Here is a 17,648-nt window from a genome sequence, read left to right on the forward strand (position 1 = left end):
CAGCGCCTCTCTCCATACCCGCTCTCCTGTCACAAGAATTCTTTTTTGTTTCGCTTTCTTTGGCCTGTTGGATGTCCTACTTGGTCAGCAGCCCAGCAGGAATCTGGCAGCTATAAAGTCCTCTTGACCCCGTTCCTAGGTGAACAGTCCTTGATTGCAATCCGTGGTGTCTGGCTTGTCTGTGCCTGGGGCAGAGACTCCCCCCTTCTCAAACAAGATGGATACCCTTGTTGCACAATGCAGTCATCTAGTGTCGCCAGGATATAAAAACTTCATTCTCTCCATGTATGGACGCCCTCGCCCGTCTGTCGTCCTACAGCGCTAATCTCCATCCAGCTTGATCATCTTCGGGATCCTCTTCTCCTACATCCCCCAACACCACCGCATCATCACCCTCAAAAGCTCCTTCGGAATCTCCCCGTACTTTGTCCTGCTGGGCACCACGTCCGGCTCGGCGGCCGTGGCCAACGTGGTGTCCCAGGAACAAAGCCTACAGGATATGGCCTGCTGCTCGAATGTCAGCGGATTCTCCTGTTTCGCAGGCCTCCTGGGGATCTTCCAGGTGGCAACCCAGTGTCTCTGCTTCTTCACCATGTAAGTCTCACCCTCCGCCTCTATAATCCCTGCCATCCACCACACAACCAATTACACGATCCAGGATCTAACAACCTGTCTCACATGCAGTCTCTTCCTCTTCACCTTTTACTTCCCCAGAGAATACCCCGAACCCGCGCAAGTCACCCCAGGATACCCCAAGCCCAGCCGGGGCCCCACCTACCGCACCGCCCTGGTCGTCTGCGCCATCTGCATCCTGCACGCAGCCGCCATGCTGATCACCACACTCGCCGTCGGTCTGAAGCAGCCCTCCGCCCTCCAGTCCTGGTCCAACTTCTGCGGCATCCAAGCCGCCGTCCTCGCCTCGATCCAGTACTTCCCCCAGATCTGGACCACCCTGCGACTCCGCTGCGTCGGCAGCCTCAGCATCCCCATGATGTGCATCCAAACACCCGGCAGTCTCGTCTGGGCCGGCAGCCTCGCTGCCAGACTGGGCACCAAGGGCTGGAGCACGTGGGGCGTGCTGATCGTGACGGCTTGTCTGCAGGGCACGCTGCTGGTGCTGGGCATATTCTTCGAATACCTCGGTCCGAACAAGGGCCATGCGCACCACGGTGGAAAGGACACGACGCAGGATGTCGAAGCCGAGGAGGATGATGATGATGATGTTGGTGATGGCGTTGAGGAGGAGGAGCAGCCGTCCGAAGAGACGCCGCTATTGCGCGATCGGTGATTCTGCCAAGCGTATTGCTGTTTTGGAAGAGCTGGAATAGTCTCTCCAATGGTTTCTGAGAGCGTATATATGATATATGTACTGGAATGTGTATGCCTACCTTTTCTTTTCATGTTTAGCGTGATGAGCATGTGTTACTCATCTGCTGGTTAGAACCTGTTTGTTTCATGGTAGTGTTAGTCGTTAGATGCAAGGAATGAGATGAGGTGCTGCAGTGCGGTATGCTACTAGGCCTCAGTCATCCTGTCAGTGATATAAAGAGAGCAAAGGGGACAAAAAGGATCCGGTCATGGTTATGGATGGAAACGGGTAAAGAGGGGTGTGTTAGTAAAGATACATAAATGCATCAGATGGGATAGATCTGGATCTAGATGTTCATTCAACTGGGAAAACAAACTCAAGCGGAAATTTCAAAGAGGGAGGGAAGCGAAGCCGTACACTACGGAAACGAAAAGTGATCCGGTAATTTCTCCCCATGTCCCCCCCCCCACCTGGTATTCATTATCTTCATTACATCACACGCATAGATCGCTCCCAATCAGTCATATTGCCAAACTATCCCACCTGCTTGCTAAACCCGGGAGAATCGATTGACTGCTCCGGACAACTCGCCGCGGAGTCCAGTCCAATACCTCCATGTCCTAAGGTTTCCACATTTATGCGGCGGAGTAGATCAGACGGAAGACGTCGTTGAAGACGAAGTAGCTGCCCGCGCCGTCGGGGAGCAGCTGGAAGCTCTGGCCGTAGTTCATGGGCTTCTGTTCCTCGTCGACCTGCATGATCGGTTAGTACCGTGGCTGTTTGACAGTAGGCTCCTCCAGAGTAGATTCTCTTCATGAGGAGAGATGGGGTGGGCATACCAGGAGAGCACCGGTCACCAGGACCAGAATACCACCCTCGGCGTTCGAGGGCTGCGCGTCAAAGGTCGAGACCTGGTGCTGGACTTTTTGGAAGGGGAGAGACTGCCGCGGGCGCAATCAGCATTTATTCCATTCCGTTTCTTTATTTTTATTATGAAGGGGAAACGAACCGACAGCTTCTCGATGATAGCAGCAGTACCCTGGACGGAGGAGGTCTCGAAGGTGAGCATCGAGTGGTCGCGCTATAAGACGAACAAAAAGCAAACGTTAGTCAACCATATTCGCTATGTACCGTCGCGCTATGCTATGCGCCATGGCGTAGACATATAGGAGAGGGAGTCCAGGGACATACGTAGAGACCAGCGAGGTTTTCGCGGTTGTTGTCAAACGTCTGGTAGTAAAACGTGACGAACTGCTCTGTTTGTGACAGACACAGGTTAGTATGGTGGACAGGCCGACCGCGAGGCTATTTGGAACAGAGAGAGGGGTCATGGAGTCGCTATGCGGTGTCGCGCGTACGACCGGTATCTGCGAGGGGAGGGATCAAATCACGTACGGGCAATCTCGGAGAAGTCTAGTTGTTGCAGAGAAAAAGACACGGTCAGTTATGGGTTCTTGAAAAGCGCTCGCTGTCTCTCGTTGTTTGATTCCGGATGCGCGCCCGGTCCAAGGAGGGGTAGCCGGGTACAGGCTGCAGGAGACTATCGTGGGAAGGGGAGTAACTTACTAGACATTTTGATGGTGGATGTTCGCAAAGAACAGATAGACTGGGTATAGGAGGGGATAAGAAGGTATTTCGAGGGATGTGGTGATAGTTCTGGGGAAGAGAAGGAGAGAAGGAGAACAGGAGGGGCGATATCAAAACATCCCCGAAAGGCTTTCAGATTCTGTGGGGCGGAGGGCGGCCCTTTGCCTATCCCGCCCTGCCGCTTGCCTGAGGCCGGTTTGGCACCATTCTAGTTAAGGCACCCATCTATACTAATACTACGGAGTACAGTGGTAGCTTGTGGACTAATAGTAATCGTCGTAAAATGGTATCATATATTTCCTACTGTCGCTATGCTGTAGCCCAACGGTAACCCCCCACATCCACATCCATCACTCGATCCGTCAATCGGAGTCCGAATCCGCAAACATATCCTCTGCCCTGGGTCGCGGTTTGCGGCCTGGCGGTCGTGAGTCCGACTGCGCGGGTGGTTCCGACTGCTCCGGTTGCTTTTCTGGCTGCGGAGGTTGCTGCTGCGGTTGTTCATCAGAGCTTTCATACTCCATGGGGTCGCCATCCAGAGGCTCCAGATCGCTATCCTCCATAGGCTCCCCGTCGATATCGCTCATGGGCCCACCATCCCAGCCCTCCTCGCCTGCAGGGACCATTTCAGGCTGGTCTATATCCATGCGAGAACGATGCGATTCTGCGCTCGGCTCGAACTTGGACGCCGCATCCTCTTCCACGGCCTTCCAACGATTCTTGGCTTTGAAAGCCGCCGCGGAAACCCGTTCCGCTTCGGCCTTCTCCCGCTCCTCCTGTTCTTCTTCTTCCGTGAGCGGAGGCTTGTCGAAGACCTGGAAAAAGTGCTCTTGACTCGACTGCGGGAAGACACACCACCCTTCCCACATGTGCAGGAGAGACCCGACGCTGCGCTTCCATTTCTCGGCCTTGAGACGACCCCAGCTGAATTCTTTCTCGAGCCTCCCGAGGTGCTCGAATACCCGGTGGGCTTTGAGCGCGGATTCGAACAGCTGTCTGTACCGCCAGGCGTGGCGCACGCCGCTGGTGGCAGAGGATGAAAGTATATCGGAGATGAGATAAAGACCAATCAATTTGCACGATGATGTGTCAAGGGGCTTCAAGGCTGCACGGCCTTCCTCTGTCGGGTTGTCGTTTGAAGCCTGCTCGCGCCGGGCAAGCCCCTTCTCCACTTCGCGGTCAGGATTGGCCCCGGTGTAAACAAACGGGTCCAGGATATCAGAGACGATCATCTCTACGACTTCGTCGGCGCCTGCTCCTGCATGTCCGATTGCAAACGCAGTGACCCGTGCGACATCACCCTTCCGGAGTTTGGCGTGGGTGGTTGGCAGTCGAGCGAGAAGATGAGCGAGCTTGGCTTTCTGGAGAGGATTCATGTACCCCAGTCCTTCGTTTCCGGTAGCCATTGCTTCTGCTGCCGCTCCACCCTGCTGCTTTCTGTCGTCTTCGCCATCCGAGATATCTTCGTCCGAAGAGTCGTAGTCCTCGTCTGATACGAACTCGTCCAGACGGGTAGTGTACTCGAACTTGATATTCGATTCTGGCGGGGTCCAGCTGGGTCCACCCTCGAATATCAGTGCGGGATCCCGAGGTTTCCCTCTGCCGGATCTTCGCCCCGCGGCGTTGGTGAGCACTTCCCATAACTTCCAACGGTAGTACACGCCGCCTGGGCTTCTTGCGTCCCAGATCCACGCCCACTTCTCCTCCCCCTGCACCTCCGGCCGACTCATGAGGAGGGCTTCAAATTCCGGACCATAGTTTAACAGATTCTCCAGTGTTTTGTGAATCAACCTCAGTTGCTTGATGTCCGACGGTGTTTTGACTTCGACCTGCGTCGCAGGGGTGTTCCGACCGTAACCTGGACCGTATGAGCTCGGGGGCGCAAATCCGCCACGATGCAAGCCAGGGGGCGGAGCACGATTCAGTCGGCCCCCGACTTCAGGTACAATATTCTTAGCACCAAAAGGCAGCGAGCTTGTGGATGACAGGCCAACAGTGACCGGCATCGCCGAGCTGATCGCGGCAGAAGAAAGATGCCTCGAAATTGACAAGTAGAATCCCCATCCTAGGTATCGGTTCTGGAGCCCACTGACAGTGCTGTCAATATCCGAAGCTGCAGACTCGTTGGCGAGGGTCACAATGGCGGATACCGATTTTCGGTCGGTCGACGGTTGGTTCTGGGGACGGAGGATCTTCACATTATCGACGGACAGGACAGGCGGAATCAAAGTCTTGATCACGGACGGAGAAGTCCCTGGAGGTAATGAGGCAAGATATAGGGTCGGTTTGGCCGCAGCCCGTTCTGCCTCCTTCGTATCGACAGCGGTCGTATCTTCATCATCATCCGTAGCGCGAAACGCCGAAGCGGCCTGCGGCGAAACCGTACCAAGATTATCTAGACCTAGTACGCCATGAGTAGAATGTTGATTTCGAGACAACGGCTGGAACCCTTCATGGGTGCGCTTGCGGGCCAACGACGGCGGAGGAGGCCCTAGGCTGCCAGGGCCGCTCATGCGCGGACCAGAGCTGGTGAAATGCCGTCTCGGGGGACCACCTCCAAAGCCTGCCGGTCTACCCCCAAACTTCATCCCCCTGGCATCCGGCATGCCCTGATCCTGCCCTGTAGTGTCATCTTCGAACGATTTGACGAAGTCTTCGTAGACGGCGGCGGTTTCAGCTTGTTCGCGGGCGCGCTTGGCTTCGGCTTCGGCTTTCTGGCGTTCGAAGAAGGATTTTTTAGGGATTGCGGATAGCTTCGCGGAGATGTCGGGGAAGGCTTTCGGTTTCTGGTCGTCGGGCATGGCGAGGGAGCTGCTCCTGCAGCGATAGGTTGCCTTGGAGGATGGGAGAGCCGTTGAGCATCTGGATGATTTGGCGGAGGTGCGGGAAAGCGAGAGGTCGGAGCATGGAAGATCATGTGGCCTCAGGCAACAACCCGGAGTTCGGTCTGTATACGACGACGGTCTTTGTCCTCAATAACACATTTCTCTACGTTTTTACTCCCTACCATTTGGTTCATTCGGGCGTATAATGCTAGAACGACTGGAAGTTGTTCATGGAAAATTGACGTAATGCCGTATACGCTTTCTATCACAAGATACGAACGGTCAATCTATGGCTCAACGGCAAGGCAACATAAACCCAGAAGGTCGGCCTTACTGGGGTAATTGCCTTGAATGATTTTATGATTGGTGCAACGAATAATTCCTAGTCTCTACAGCTCAAAACCGTTGTCAGGTACAACACTCTAAACTGCCTAAGATATTCCAAGAGTTGTTCCGCAAAGCAAGTATTGACTGCCGCTAAGAGTTGGACCTTCCCCTCAAAAGACATGGAGAACCAGCCCGCAGAAAGACTGGGACATCCAAAACAGACGAAACCATGTTTCCATCTGATGCAATGATTCTCCTAGTCACTGCTGGGCGCGCTTGTACTAGCACACGCGGATTGTGTTTTACGGTATACTATGTCTGAGCAGCCTAGTTCCAGTGGGTTATGTCTCGCAATGACTATCATCAGTGCCAATAGCCGTGGGATGTCAAGCCCTTGAAGGAATAGGTCATGATCCTTAGGAGAGCCGGTCATCAGATGAAAATTTCACAGACAGGTGATAAGACTACTCCTCACTCGGACTGTCAACGCATCGGAGTGAGTCAGGCGGCACTCCGTCGGTATGGGGCATTATTCCGTCGGCACTTGGCCAAGTTTGAAGATCGCTGAACAAGCAGATAGAGCTCTGACAAGGCATACGCTTGAATCGGCATTGTCTTATCTGTTTAAGTCATTCGCAGAGATATCGAGGGATAAGGGAGACTCCTGGGTATCGCCAGAGAAGGGGTTTCTAGGCATGGATATGGTATTTGTTGGTTCGACCAACCGTCCGGAGTGGAGTAGAGGGATAACTTTGGCACAGCATCGAAGTAAGAAAAACACTACACGGAAAATCTCGTACATCCATGGGCTTGTTGCACGATTTATTCAAATTGGAAGTACTCGGTACTTTGAATGGTGCAGACGCGATACAACCCCGTTATCAGTATTGAAACCCAAGGATTAGGGTAGATCTCCCTCATCGCGTCGAGACCTGCAATGCCAGCACAGTGGGGTCAACTATCGCCGAATCATTGACCAGAATTGCGTGTCCTGCATGAACATTCCCATCGTCCTCTGGAGTCCGATCGGACTTTGACGATCCAAGGGTTATCAAGTGGCGCTTGAAAAGCGCATCACCACACTTTGAACGGAAGGTTTCAATATCTATCAAATCCTCCGTGCACACAATCCGATTGTCTCTTGCCGTGATCCACGAGAGACCGGATCCATTGCGATGGTTCGACAGGGCCGATCAGATCGGACGGTATATCCTCATTGGAGAAACAACATCAGGCATGATTTGAGACGAGTGGAGATCGGATTTCCAGTACTGGCCCCCCCACCGCTGCGGCGAACAAAACCTGAATTGTGACGATCCTGGAGTGTCTAGAACCGAACGGGGACTAGTCCTTGAAAGGAGCCCAGCACGACCCCATCTTCGGTACCAATGTTGAACTATTCCGACGGGACGAACTGTTTCGTCTGATGTTTGCCTGTTGGTATCAGTTCAGGTTTATTACTGATTACATAGGGATTGTTGTGTCTAGTTTGTTGGTGGTTCTTTTTAGGCTGGATTGATGAAGGAACACCAAGCTATCCTGACCCCTGTCAGGTACCTTGATCTACTTTATGATTAAGATATTGATTCTAGTCTTTTCAATGTCAATTTGGGTTTTTCTTATTCATTTTATTTTTTGAAGTTTTCTTCTATTTTAGTTATCAGATTTATCTTCCATTTCTATCTTTTGTGCTGTACTTTGGACAGTCTATTTCCTTGGCAATCCATATCTCTGCAAGGTGGTCAGCCCGATTCCGGGGAATAATATTCGTAGTCTTCTTTTCAGCTTTCTTTTTAAAAAAAGAAAAGATAAAATGGAAGGCAAAAAAAATCAGACAGATATACCAATCACACTGGCAAACAAGCCCATCTCGGGAGTCTTGCCAATGGTCGAATGCATCCATGACCTGAGCTGCATTGCAGGTAGATCAGTAGTATTTGCTGAGAGTACCCACCAACCTCTACTATACTTCATCGTCGTAGTAGGAGTACGAACGATACTTTCTGTTCTTGCCTATCATTACCACCCTGATCTTCCAGTCGAATGACTCCAAGCTGTCTGCCTGTCCGGATCCGGTCTGATGAGATTTCCTATCTGGTAATTTACCCGGTTAATGCTATTGTTCACATCCAGGACCTTTGGTTTGGGAGGGGCCCGGAGTTCGAATGGAATTCACCGGTCTAGGTTAAGCGCGGGAAATAATTCGAACAGTTAGTTGGCCACTAGTTTTTTCTCTTTGCCTTCTTCTCCTTGTTATGGGGCAGTTGGTACTAGGCTAGTATAGTAGGTATTGTTTGGATCTGGGTTAATTACTTGCAGTTAGTATACAGAGTATACGTTCTCTGGAATCCAATCAAATAAATCTTGTATACTCGGTCAACTGGTGGAAATACACCATAGTACCATATAATAAATTAGATTGGACCAACAAGAGTAATGAAATCAGTGTCATGCATATAGTGTTGAACGTTGATAACAGCCCTTGTTTATAGTTCGATCGGGTGACGGAGTCCATGTATAGCACCCCATCCTATCATTCAATTCCACTGAGAATTAACCCCCATACGGATGGATAGATACAACAATCTAATGGAAATCCACCGACTTTGACGCCAAGAATGTTGTTCTGACGAAGGTGGCATCATGATCGAACTCTCATAGGTACTGCTGGCCGCGGCGTTTCAGCACTTTCGCGTGGTTCTCAGTCTGTGCAGCCGAGGGTGTGTAGTCCGGCATCCCATTGTTTCATGAACGCAAGGGAGTGGAGGTTGGCAAAGAGACGAATACTACGAAAGAGGAGAGAGTACACTTGCCTTTCTACATACCAACAAAATATACGACTCTGTATCAGGTAGTAATCGCCATTAACTGGGTTCGTCCATGGGTGGCGAGGCGCAGCAGCTTACTGGCTTACTTCCTTGGTACGACATACCCTGTTGTTACATGACTGGTTATGTTCCGTCACTGTATTTGATACCTAATCATGATACTGTCAGGCCAACCCTTTGGTATCACTAATTGGCTCCTGCGTTAATGGTCACTCAGGTGACAACGACCAGCGGGAATATTGATACTCAACTGTCATTACCAATACCAAATACCACAACCGCTGACCTTACCTGACCCATACGGACGGCTGTCTCTCCCTCTCAGGCTCTCAACTTCTCTCTCTCCAGCCAGTCCTGACCTCTCAAATTCACTCATCCTTCTTTCCCCCATCTTATGATTCTCCTCTCCTTCTCTTCAGTCTCATCTCCTTCTCCCCATCTTATCCCCCCTACGGATTGTTCATCAGTTTGAACCCTCGTCGGGTTTGATCTTCGCTCCTTAATCTCTTCTCTCGCTTTTCTTCTTGGGAGACTTGACCTTCATTCCAGCGTTTCCTCGTCCTCCCCTTCCACACACCCCCTCTCTTCGCTGTGTGCCTAAGGATTTCAGTCGACCCAGGTGACTGATCCCCCGACCGCTCTACCCGGATTGATTGAGCAAGGAACAAGAAAGAGGCCCGGAAAGGGCTGTCCCACCGCCATGTCGGGGCGTCACTCATCCAACCATTCTCGTTCCTTATCTTCTTTTTCCTCTGGCTCTCCATCGCAATCGCATCCTTCCACCCCCGAAACCGACTCGATGCATCGTCGCTCCGGCTCAGGTCGCTCCTCAAACCCCAACGTCTTCTCGGATGAATACTCGCTGGAACCGATCGATTCCGAACAGTCCACCCTGACGCCGGAAGCCCGAAGCCCGTCCATCTCCTCGATCGCCTCGTCCAACACGCTCCGAGGGTCGCTACGCCAGCAAGGGAAACCGTATGGCACCGTGCCGACCGATGCGGAAACGACAGAGAACCCGTTTGGGGATGACGCTCGACTCTCCGATGAAGATGCCACCCGATCGAGCCTCCCCCAGAAGGGGTACGATGTGACCAACCGCAACTCCATCGCCTCCACCAATACCGCCCCGTCCATGACGCAACGGAGTCAGAGTACCTCGTCTCGCTTCTCGATGCCTCCCCGGGCCTTGAGTCCCTACACGGGGGCGACCGGCCCCAGTCATCCCTACGCCATGTACCCTCAGGTGGGTGTCAGCCGATCGCCCAGCGTCACGACAACGTCGACCATCCGGCCGCCAGATCGACCGTTGGGAGACGCGAACGCACCCCAGCACCCTTACGCCATGTACCCGCAAAACGTGGTTCCCGAGGAGGGCATCGAAACCCCGCCGGTCATCCCGCTTGGATTCCCCGGTCACATCCAGACCTATCAGCGGCCGTCCGGTCGCGCCGACGACGATGTAGGGGACCTTGTGGGGCCCGATGGCCACCTCGAACAACTACCGCCCTACTCACGCTACCCGGATGTCGCAGCACCGAAGATCGAAGGGCAAGTTGATTCCACGAACGACGCGGGCGTCGTTCCAGATGAGAACAGCACCAACGGCCCTACGGCGATTCCGGTGTCCGAGGTATCCTCGAGAACCTTGGTGACCGAAACGGCGGCGTTGCAGACGGAGAGCCAACGCCAGAGCCAGTCATCGGATCGTCCTCCGGCGACCGGCGTAATGGCTTTTGAAGAGAAACTGAAGAGCAAGGGTAAGAAGAAAGCGTGCTGCGGGCTTCCTGTGTGGACATTGATCCTGGTGGGAGTAATCATGCTGGTCGGGGCGTGCATTGGAGGCGTTATCGGGGGCGTCTTGGGGGCGAAAAAGGCGGCAGAGGAAGAAAACGAGAAGGATGATGGACCGAACATTGTCACCGTGACTACGACGCCCAAGATGGACGCTACGCCGATATCGACGATCCCCGCGAACCTGAAATCGGCGCCCACCGGGCAGTTCGTGATCCCGGCGGTGAACAACAATCAATCGAAATTCTGCGTCGTCGAGTCTGACTACCGACCGGCCTGGCGATGCATGGAGTCGGGCAAGATCCCCATTTCCGTCGAGGGCACGGATACCGACCGCTCGATTAGCTTTGAGAACGAAGTGTTTTCTCCGTCGTTCACTTACGGTGCCCAGGCACCGTTATTCGCTCCTTCCACGCAGTCTCTTCGCCTGATGATGGACGGCAGCGATCTTAGCCTGGGACCCGCCCTGACTTTCTTCGGCTTGTTTGATAAGTTGGTGATTCTGCCGCAGGATACATTCTCCACTGATGTGGCCACGAAGCGGTCAGTCTCTGAAAGGGATGTTATGGTCAATACTGTCCAGCGTAGACAGGCGTCCGAAGCTGGAGATCGGCCATGGTTCTGTTGGTGGAATAGCACGATGATGGAGTTCTTCCTCTACCTGAACGAAACTTCCCGGGACGCCCAGCAGGGCTCCACGATGTCGCTGGCCAGCGGCGCCGAGGCCACACCCGTCTCCGACTCCGGCAAATCGAGGCGGGATGTCTCGGTGCCCTACTATCCTCGACGCATCAAGATGTCGGAAAAGCGGGACTACCCCGAGGCACCGTCTCCGTACTGTGAGCAGATGCAGGTGATGGACAACGGCTCTCTGTCAGCGGTCTCTGATACGACGATCAAGATCAAGGAGCTTGAACCCACCCCGACGACGACGGTTGGGGGTATTGGAAGCTCTACGCAGACGTACACCGCCATGGCACAATATGAAAGCGTGTGTTATTGCGCGTCGTTGACCGACTAGGCCGGAACTCCCCACACGGTCACGAAAGGAAAAGAGAACATACAAGAGCATTCCATGGGACAGCCTCATGGAGCCAAGGCGTTGGCGTTTTCCTGGTGGAAGAACTACTCATGTGCATACGAATGATTTACTGATTGATTGATTATCTTGCGTGGGATTCTACGGGCTATTCTTTTTGGGTGCGACGGATCTTCTGATGCTCCTGCATTGAGTGGCATGCATTTTCTTCGTTTTCTATTTTCTATTTTCTATTTTCTATTTTCTATTTTCTATTTCCCCCCTGATTTGCTTTCTATATTTGCAGTGACTCGGCTGATTTGCCCCACTATGTGATTTGTCTCACATACCATCTTCCGAGTCCTGTTTGGCATGGTTTCGTTTGATAGCAGTTATGGCGTTTTTCCAGGAAGGATTGGGTGCAAGAACGGCGACATCTGGCCAGACAAGACCATCGTTATTTGATTGACATTATTATCATTATTATCACTATTACCTTGGGACAACAGCCATCGGTGTTTTGTATTTTGGATTGACCATTCGTGGTTTTTTACAATTGTTGATTTAGTATGGTCGTCCATTTACTTCATTTAGAAGAGGCGAATCTAATCATTCAACACTTTTTTTTTTCTATTTCAATCTAAACAATTCTTTCTCCACCGTGTGTAATTACCTCTGCAGATTAAGTTGAGGAAGAGAGACCGGGGGTGAGCTACAAAGGGAAACTGGGTCGGAGCCTGAGGTATGACAGTAGAACGACGTCATAAGGGCTGGCACTGATAGCATGGCCCACGGGGCGAATGCTATAAATGATGGAATCCCATATTATCCTGTATGATTTACAACACTTCCCTTCCACATTTTTATTTGACCTGAAACATTATTACTACAGTACCTTATTTCACTGTATAATAGTCAATATTTCCCCCTTCTCACTTTTGAAAAGTTGAATCTCCGGCAAATCCTCGAAACAACCATGAGCTCCATAACTCGATTCTTCCCTCTGAGAGCGACCAAGTCGGTCTTCACGCCTCTCACAAAACCCGCCTTGGTGGCCCCTCTAAACTCGAAGAGGACATACTCGCATGGCTCCTACGGCAGCGCAGAGAGCGATAAAGATAAGCCGCAGAATACGCCTTCTACTAAGAACATCGAGCATCCCGGTATGGCCTCCTCCTTTTTCAGAATAACCCACGAAATAAAGCAAGCATGCTCATAAAAAAACCAAACAGGCCCACCACCCCCAAACACCAAGTCCAACAACCAGCCCTCAGAGAGCGGAGAATCTCAAGGCGACGTGCAGGACACCTCCAACAAAGCCAACCCGATCATCACAGGCGGGAAACAGAGCCCCGTCGTGAACGGCGAGGGCAAAGTCAACGACGATGCGCCTGACGACGTGAAGAAGCATAATGAGGACGTGGCGAACCGGGCCGATTCGCCTTATAACCAGATTGGGGCCGATAGTAAGGTGAGGGAGGGGTTTGCGGCGAAGGGGAGTACTGATAAGGAGACGTGATTTTGGGATATTGATTTTGGAAATCTTGGGAGTTGAGGTTGGGTAGGATTTGCTGTATTGGTGTTTTATGGGTTCGTTTCGATTTGGTACTTTCCTGTGTGCATTGTGTATGGATTCTATTCTGCTCTGATGATTATGGATGGTCGATGATGGGTTATAGATTGTGGTTGGTTGGATTGTTTTATTTGATTTGGTTTGACTTGTTCACTGGTCTGACTTGTGTTATTCCTATGTATACCATGTTAGTCTTCTGAAAATAAAGTTATTCCTCAGCACATGAATTGAAAATGTAAAAGAAGCTATCCATATACTCCATATGCAAGCTCAAAGCAAGCTAAACCAGTTGCGGCTTAGTCAGGACAACACGTTACGGACTCCATGCCAAGACTCCGTTCAGGAGCATCCCTCCCTCATCCTCTTCCATCTATCCACCTATCCATTGCAATCACGCTCTTCTCCTGGGCAATTGACTCGTCTCTCTATATAGTCCCAATTGAGCATTCAGACACACTCACCATGGCCCCCCGCAACCGCTACTCGGTCATTCTGCCCACCTACAATGAGCGCCAGAACCTCCCTGTTATGTGCTGGCTGCTGGAGCGCACCTTTCGCGAGAAGTACTACCCTCTTTCCATACACATAAAAATATATATATATATATATATATCCTGTAATGGAAGCTAACAAATGAAATAGCAACCTAGACTGGGAAATCGTGATCGTCGACGACGGCTCCCCCGACGGCACCCTCGAAGTCGCCAAACAGCTGCAACAACTCTGGGGCGAGAAGCACATCAACCTGAAGCCGCGCGAGGGCAAGCTCGGCCTAGGCACAGCCTACGTGCACGGCCTGAAGTACGCGACCGGCAACTACGTGATCATCATGGACGCCGACTTCAGCCACCACCCCAAGTTCATCCCGATCATGATCGACATCCAGCGCCAGACCGATGCGGACATTGTCAGCGGCACGCGCTACGCTAGCCGCGGCGACGTCAAGGGCGGCGTGTACGGCTGGGACCTGTTCCGCAAGCTGACGTCGCGCGGTGCGAACCTCATCTCGGATGTGGTGCTTATGCCTGGTGTGTCGGATGTGACGGGCAGCTTCCGGTTGTATAAGAAGAGTGTGTTGGAGAAGGTTATCTCTAGTACGCAGAGCAAGGGGTATAGCTTCCAGATGGAGATGATGGTGCGCGCTAAGGCGATGGGGTTCAAGGTCGCTGAGTGTCCGATTACGTTTGTGGATCGCTTGTATGGGGAGAGTAAGTTGGGCGGGTCGGAGATTGTCGAGTATCTGAAGGGGGTGTTTAATCTGTGGTTGCGTGTTTGATTTGCCTTTCTTCTTCTCTTTGGTCTTGTTGCATGTTCGCCCTCCCCCCGATAACTGGCCCATATACTATACCCGTGTCAAGGTTGTTGAGCTATTTCCCCATCTACTTTGTACATTACTTTAATCCATGAAGCCTCTACCTGCACTGTTTCAGATCAGATCAAACTCTCCCCAAATACCCCGTCACCCGCTCAGCGAGCCACTCCTGCCCCTCATCTTGGACATTGTGAGTCGCCCCAGGGATAATCCCACTACCCTCATCCCACTTCCCAGCCGTGGCCTCCTTCCACCGCCGCAACATCCCCTCCATATCCAGCCCAGACACCCCATACTCATCCTTCCCAGAATACAGCGCCATAAGCCTCCCACGCAGCAAGCCCCTCTCCCCAACAACCCCAAACGTCTCCTTCAACCTCTGGTCCGTCAAATCCGAACTAAACAAATCATCCTCCGCCGGCTTCTCGGGACTCTCAGGACTAGCCAGCGACCAAAACCGGTAAGCATTAATCGGCGTATCAGCCGGCATACCCACAGCAGCCGTCAAATTCAGCGGCATAATCTCAGTCGTGGAGCGCGTTCTCGCGAAATGAACCAGCTGGCTCAGCGCCGCGCGGGTCTCGTGGCTCTCCTTGGTCGACGCAATCAGCATCTCCCGGTCTGACATGGGCGCCTGCATGATCGCGCCGTCTAGCGCCGGCCGCTCGCGGCGCTCATCACCCCCGCTGGCGGGCAGCGGGTTCTCCTTGTACAGGTAGTGCAGCACGTCTTGGCTACCGGTTGAGTGGCCCATTAGGACGATCTTGCTGTTGGTGGGCAGGCGTCCGCGCACGAAGTCCACGCATTGTGCGATCTCGGTGATGTCTTGGTCGAGGCTGCCGACGCCCCAGCCGTGGTAGGAGGAGGTGAGGAGCACGTTGTAGATGGTCCAGGAGGTGGGTTCGAGGGCTTGGGCAAGTTTCTCGACGTAGGGCACTGTGAGGAGGCCGTCGGTTAGGCCGCCGACGAAGAGGAGGGCGTTGGGCTTGTCGTTGGTGGTTTGGGAGGTGAATTCGAAGGCGGTTAGACGGGGGGCCTGTTGTTTGTTAGTTTTCTTTCTTTCAGTGTATGTTTTTGTTTCTCTTTCTTGCTCTTCTTTCAATGAAGGCACTTGGTTAAGTAGTATCTTGGTAGGTGGGATAGGTGTTGGCTCAAGTGAAGGGACGTACATATTCATGCAGAGTTCCAGGATGGGATTTGGCCATGGTTGCAGTTCTGTAGTATGTTGTTGTCAAATAATGGTTTGAAGGAGAGCGACTCTGAAGGAAAGTGCGGGGACTTGGGTAGAGAGGAGATTTTGAGAACAGGCGGAGAGGAGGGGAAAGAAATGACGTTGTTGTCCGCTTCCCATCGCTGCAGATGTGCGAGGCCCACCCAGAGTGGGGACCTTCGATATGGCCTCAAGCTGTCTGTCTTCCCTACTACCTTTAATGGTGCAAAAAGGCTAAGGACAATTGGATAGACAGACAAAAACAGTATTAATTAAGGGTGTAACAACTAATATTATAGCCACTATTCAATGGCGCAGTCTTCTTCAATAATTGGCCTGCGTGATCAGCGCAAAGCAGCACTAATAGAAGGGGGGTGCACACGAGGCGCAGCCTCACATAAGAACCTTGCAGTAATGAGAGCCATCAGTTCGCATGGCCGAAACCTACACTACTCATCGAGTATCCAACTTCTCTTGTCTATTGTACCAATAGCTACTCGAGAAGCCGCCCTGTTATATGAAGCCAGCTGAGGTCAACGAGACCAGATTGCGTCATGTCTAACCAAAAAGTGTGTGTCAACGTTGACAAGGTCGACAAGGTCGACAGCAAGCTCGCTCCATCCGCTCTCTCGTTCTCAGCAACAACACTATGCGAACAGACCTGCTGGGAAGAAGCCACCCAGAGGCTCAGCATAGAAGACCCCAAGACACACAAAGGGCTGCTGGATATGTTAGCATCGCAGCCCCAGCCACGTACTTGGGCAGAAATGTCCGAGCAAATCACAGAAATCGTCGAAACTAATAGAAGCCGAATGCCCGACGATGATCTATCTCCGTCCCCGAAGGGTGGCAGTGGGGGGAAGAAGGCCAAAGTCAGCAGAGCACTGGATCGGATTCGCAAGGCGGCGCTGATCTTCAATCAAATGGGCATGGCGGCAGCAAACTTAGAGCCCCATGTGGGCATTGCTTGGGCGGGGATCAATATCATTTTGCAGGTGTTTGGGCATTTTCTTTTCTTTTCCTTGCGTGGTTGGAGCTGATCGGTTCACAGATTGCTTTGAGTAACTCCGAGCAGAATGCCGCTGCGCTTAGGGGGCTGGGGGAGATCTCGTCTATGGTCACGCGGTATGCAAAGGTTGAGGAGATCTACTTCGAGCGGGACCAGAGCAGCAGCGACGCCAAGCTTGACAGAGAGTTTAGGACGTTGGTGGTTGATCTGTATGTGAAGATCTTGATTTATCAGGTATCGATAGCCTCACATTGCAAGCGGGGTCGGATAGGTAAGCTCGAGGTGTTTGTGAGTAGAAAGTGGACGAACTGACCGATACCTCTATCAGTCCAGCATGCGAGAGCAATTCCTAAGCTTGATGACTGGAGTGGCCTCTTGGAAGATATTCTGAGTAACGACGCCCAGTGTATGAAATTCATGGAAGTCTTCGATTCAGAAGGTAAACCAACAAAGTCGATTCCCACTACGGTCAGTCAATACTAATCAATTCACCAGATTGGAGAGCTCGACATCAAGGACTGAAAGACACTCTCGCCGAACAAGAACGTCGGGCGGAAGAGGCTTCCCAGCATCTGGTTCAGATCCATGAGCAGAACCATAAATTGATCGATCGGTCTGATCACGAGGGTACGCGATAACCACTAGGAATCTTGCAGAAAAGGGAATTGACGATAGTCCAGACAATACCACCATTTTAGACTGGATATCGAAAGCGCCTCCAGGGCAAGATCACGCCCACATGCTAGAAAATGGCAAGCTGAACCGCGAGTATGCAAATTCTGGGCAGTGGCTTTTCAATCGAACAGAGTATACAGTTTGGAGGAATCATGAGCAGGACGGCCCATCAGTTATGTGG

The 17,648-nt window shown here is 52.1% G+C and overlaps 7 protein-coding genes across 7 annotated transcripts; 4 read left to right on the forward strand and 3 right to left on the reverse strand.

Moving 5' to 3' along the window:
• Nucleotides 1-217: 217 nt before the first annotated feature.
• On the forward strand, nucleotides 218-1,371 carry P168DRAFT_300925 (PQ-loop repeat-containing protein; the record flags this gene model as incomplete). Its single annotated transcript, XM_024838484.1, has 3 exons — nucleotides 218-285; nucleotides 337-594; nucleotides 685-1,371. The coding sequence occupies 3 exons, from the start codon at nucleotides 218-220 to the stop codon at nucleotides 1,286-1,288; spliced, it is 930 nt and encodes a 309-aa protein (XP_024696766.1). The 3' UTR covers nucleotides 1,289-1,371.
• Nucleotides 1,372-1,641: 270 nt separating this feature from the next.
• Nucleotides 1,642-2,938, reverse strand: P168DRAFT_286323 (nuclear transport factor 2 family protein). Its single transcript, XM_024836321.1, has 6 exons — nucleotides 2,876-2,938; nucleotides 2,705-2,722; nucleotides 2,501-2,565; nucleotides 2,319-2,390; nucleotides 2,149-2,250; nucleotides 1,642-2,061 (listed from the first exon to the last, which is right to left on the reverse strand). Exons 1-6 carry the CDS (start codon nucleotides 2,880-2,882, stop codon nucleotides 1,945-1,947), a joined length of 381 nt encoding a protein of 126 aa, XP_024696767.1. The 5' UTR covers nucleotides 2,883-2,938; the 3' UTR covers nucleotides 1,642-1,944.
• A 237-nt stretch (nucleotides 2,939-3,175) lies between these two features.
• P168DRAFT_286324 (SWAP/Surp domain-containing protein) lies at nucleotides 3,176-5,741 on the reverse strand. The gene has a single exon (XM_024836322.1). The coding sequence runs from the start codon at nucleotides 5,695-5,697 to the stop codon at nucleotides 3,259-3,261; it is 2,439 nt and encodes an 812-aa protein (XP_024696768.1). The 5' UTR covers nucleotides 5,698-5,741; the 3' UTR covers nucleotides 3,176-3,258.
• Nucleotides 5,742-9,675: 3,934 nt separating this feature from the next.
• Nucleotides 9,676-11,691, forward strand: P168DRAFT_228513 (uncharacterized protein; the record flags this gene model as incomplete). The annotated part of the gene is made up of 1 exon (XM_024833136.1): nucleotides 9,676-11,691. One exon carries the CDS (start codon nucleotides 9,676-9,678, stop codon nucleotides 11,689-11,691), a length of 2,016 nt encoding a protein of 671 aa, XP_024696769.1.
• An 885-nt stretch (nucleotides 11,692-12,576) lies between these two features.
• Nucleotides 12,577-13,417, forward strand: P168DRAFT_286326 (uncharacterized protein). The gene is made up of 2 exons (XM_024836323.1): nucleotides 12,577-12,851; nucleotides 12,921-13,417. The coding sequence occupies exons 1-2, from the start codon at nucleotides 12,665-12,667 to the stop codon at nucleotides 13,205-13,207; spliced, it is 474 nt and encodes a 157-aa protein (XP_024696770.1). The 5' UTR covers nucleotides 12,577-12,664; the 3' UTR covers nucleotides 13,208-13,417.
• Nucleotides 13,418-13,723: 306 nt separating this feature from the next.
• P168DRAFT_228317 (dolichyl-phosphate beta-D-mannosyltransferase) lies at nucleotides 13,724-14,537 on the forward strand (the record flags this gene model as incomplete). Its single annotated transcript, XM_024833125.1, has 2 exons — nucleotides 13,724-13,824; nucleotides 13,904-14,537. 2 exons carry the CDS (start codon nucleotides 13,724-13,726, stop codon nucleotides 14,535-14,537), a joined length of 735 nt encoding a protein of 244 aa, XP_024696771.1.
• P168DRAFT_323356 (uncharacterized protein) lies at nucleotides 14,328-15,882 on the reverse strand. The gene is made up of 2 exons (XM_024840680.1): nucleotides 15,743-15,882; nucleotides 14,328-15,609 (listed from the first exon to the last, which is right to left on the reverse strand). The coding sequence occupies exons 1-2, from the start codon at nucleotides 15,776-15,778 to the stop codon at nucleotides 14,698-14,700; spliced, it is 948 nt and encodes a 315-aa protein (XP_024696772.1). The 5' UTR covers nucleotides 15,779-15,882; the 3' UTR covers nucleotides 14,328-14,697.
• Nucleotides 15,883-17,648: the final 1,766 nt, after the last annotated feature.

The sequence above is a fragment of the Aspergillus campestris genome (assembly GCF_002847485.1).
Source record: "Aspergillus campestris IBT 28561 chromosome Unknown P168scaffold_1, whole genome shotgun sequence".
In the NCBI taxonomy this organism is placed as follows: Eukaryota; Fungi; Ascomycota; class Eurotiomycetes; order Eurotiales; family Aspergillaceae; genus Aspergillus; species Aspergillus campestris.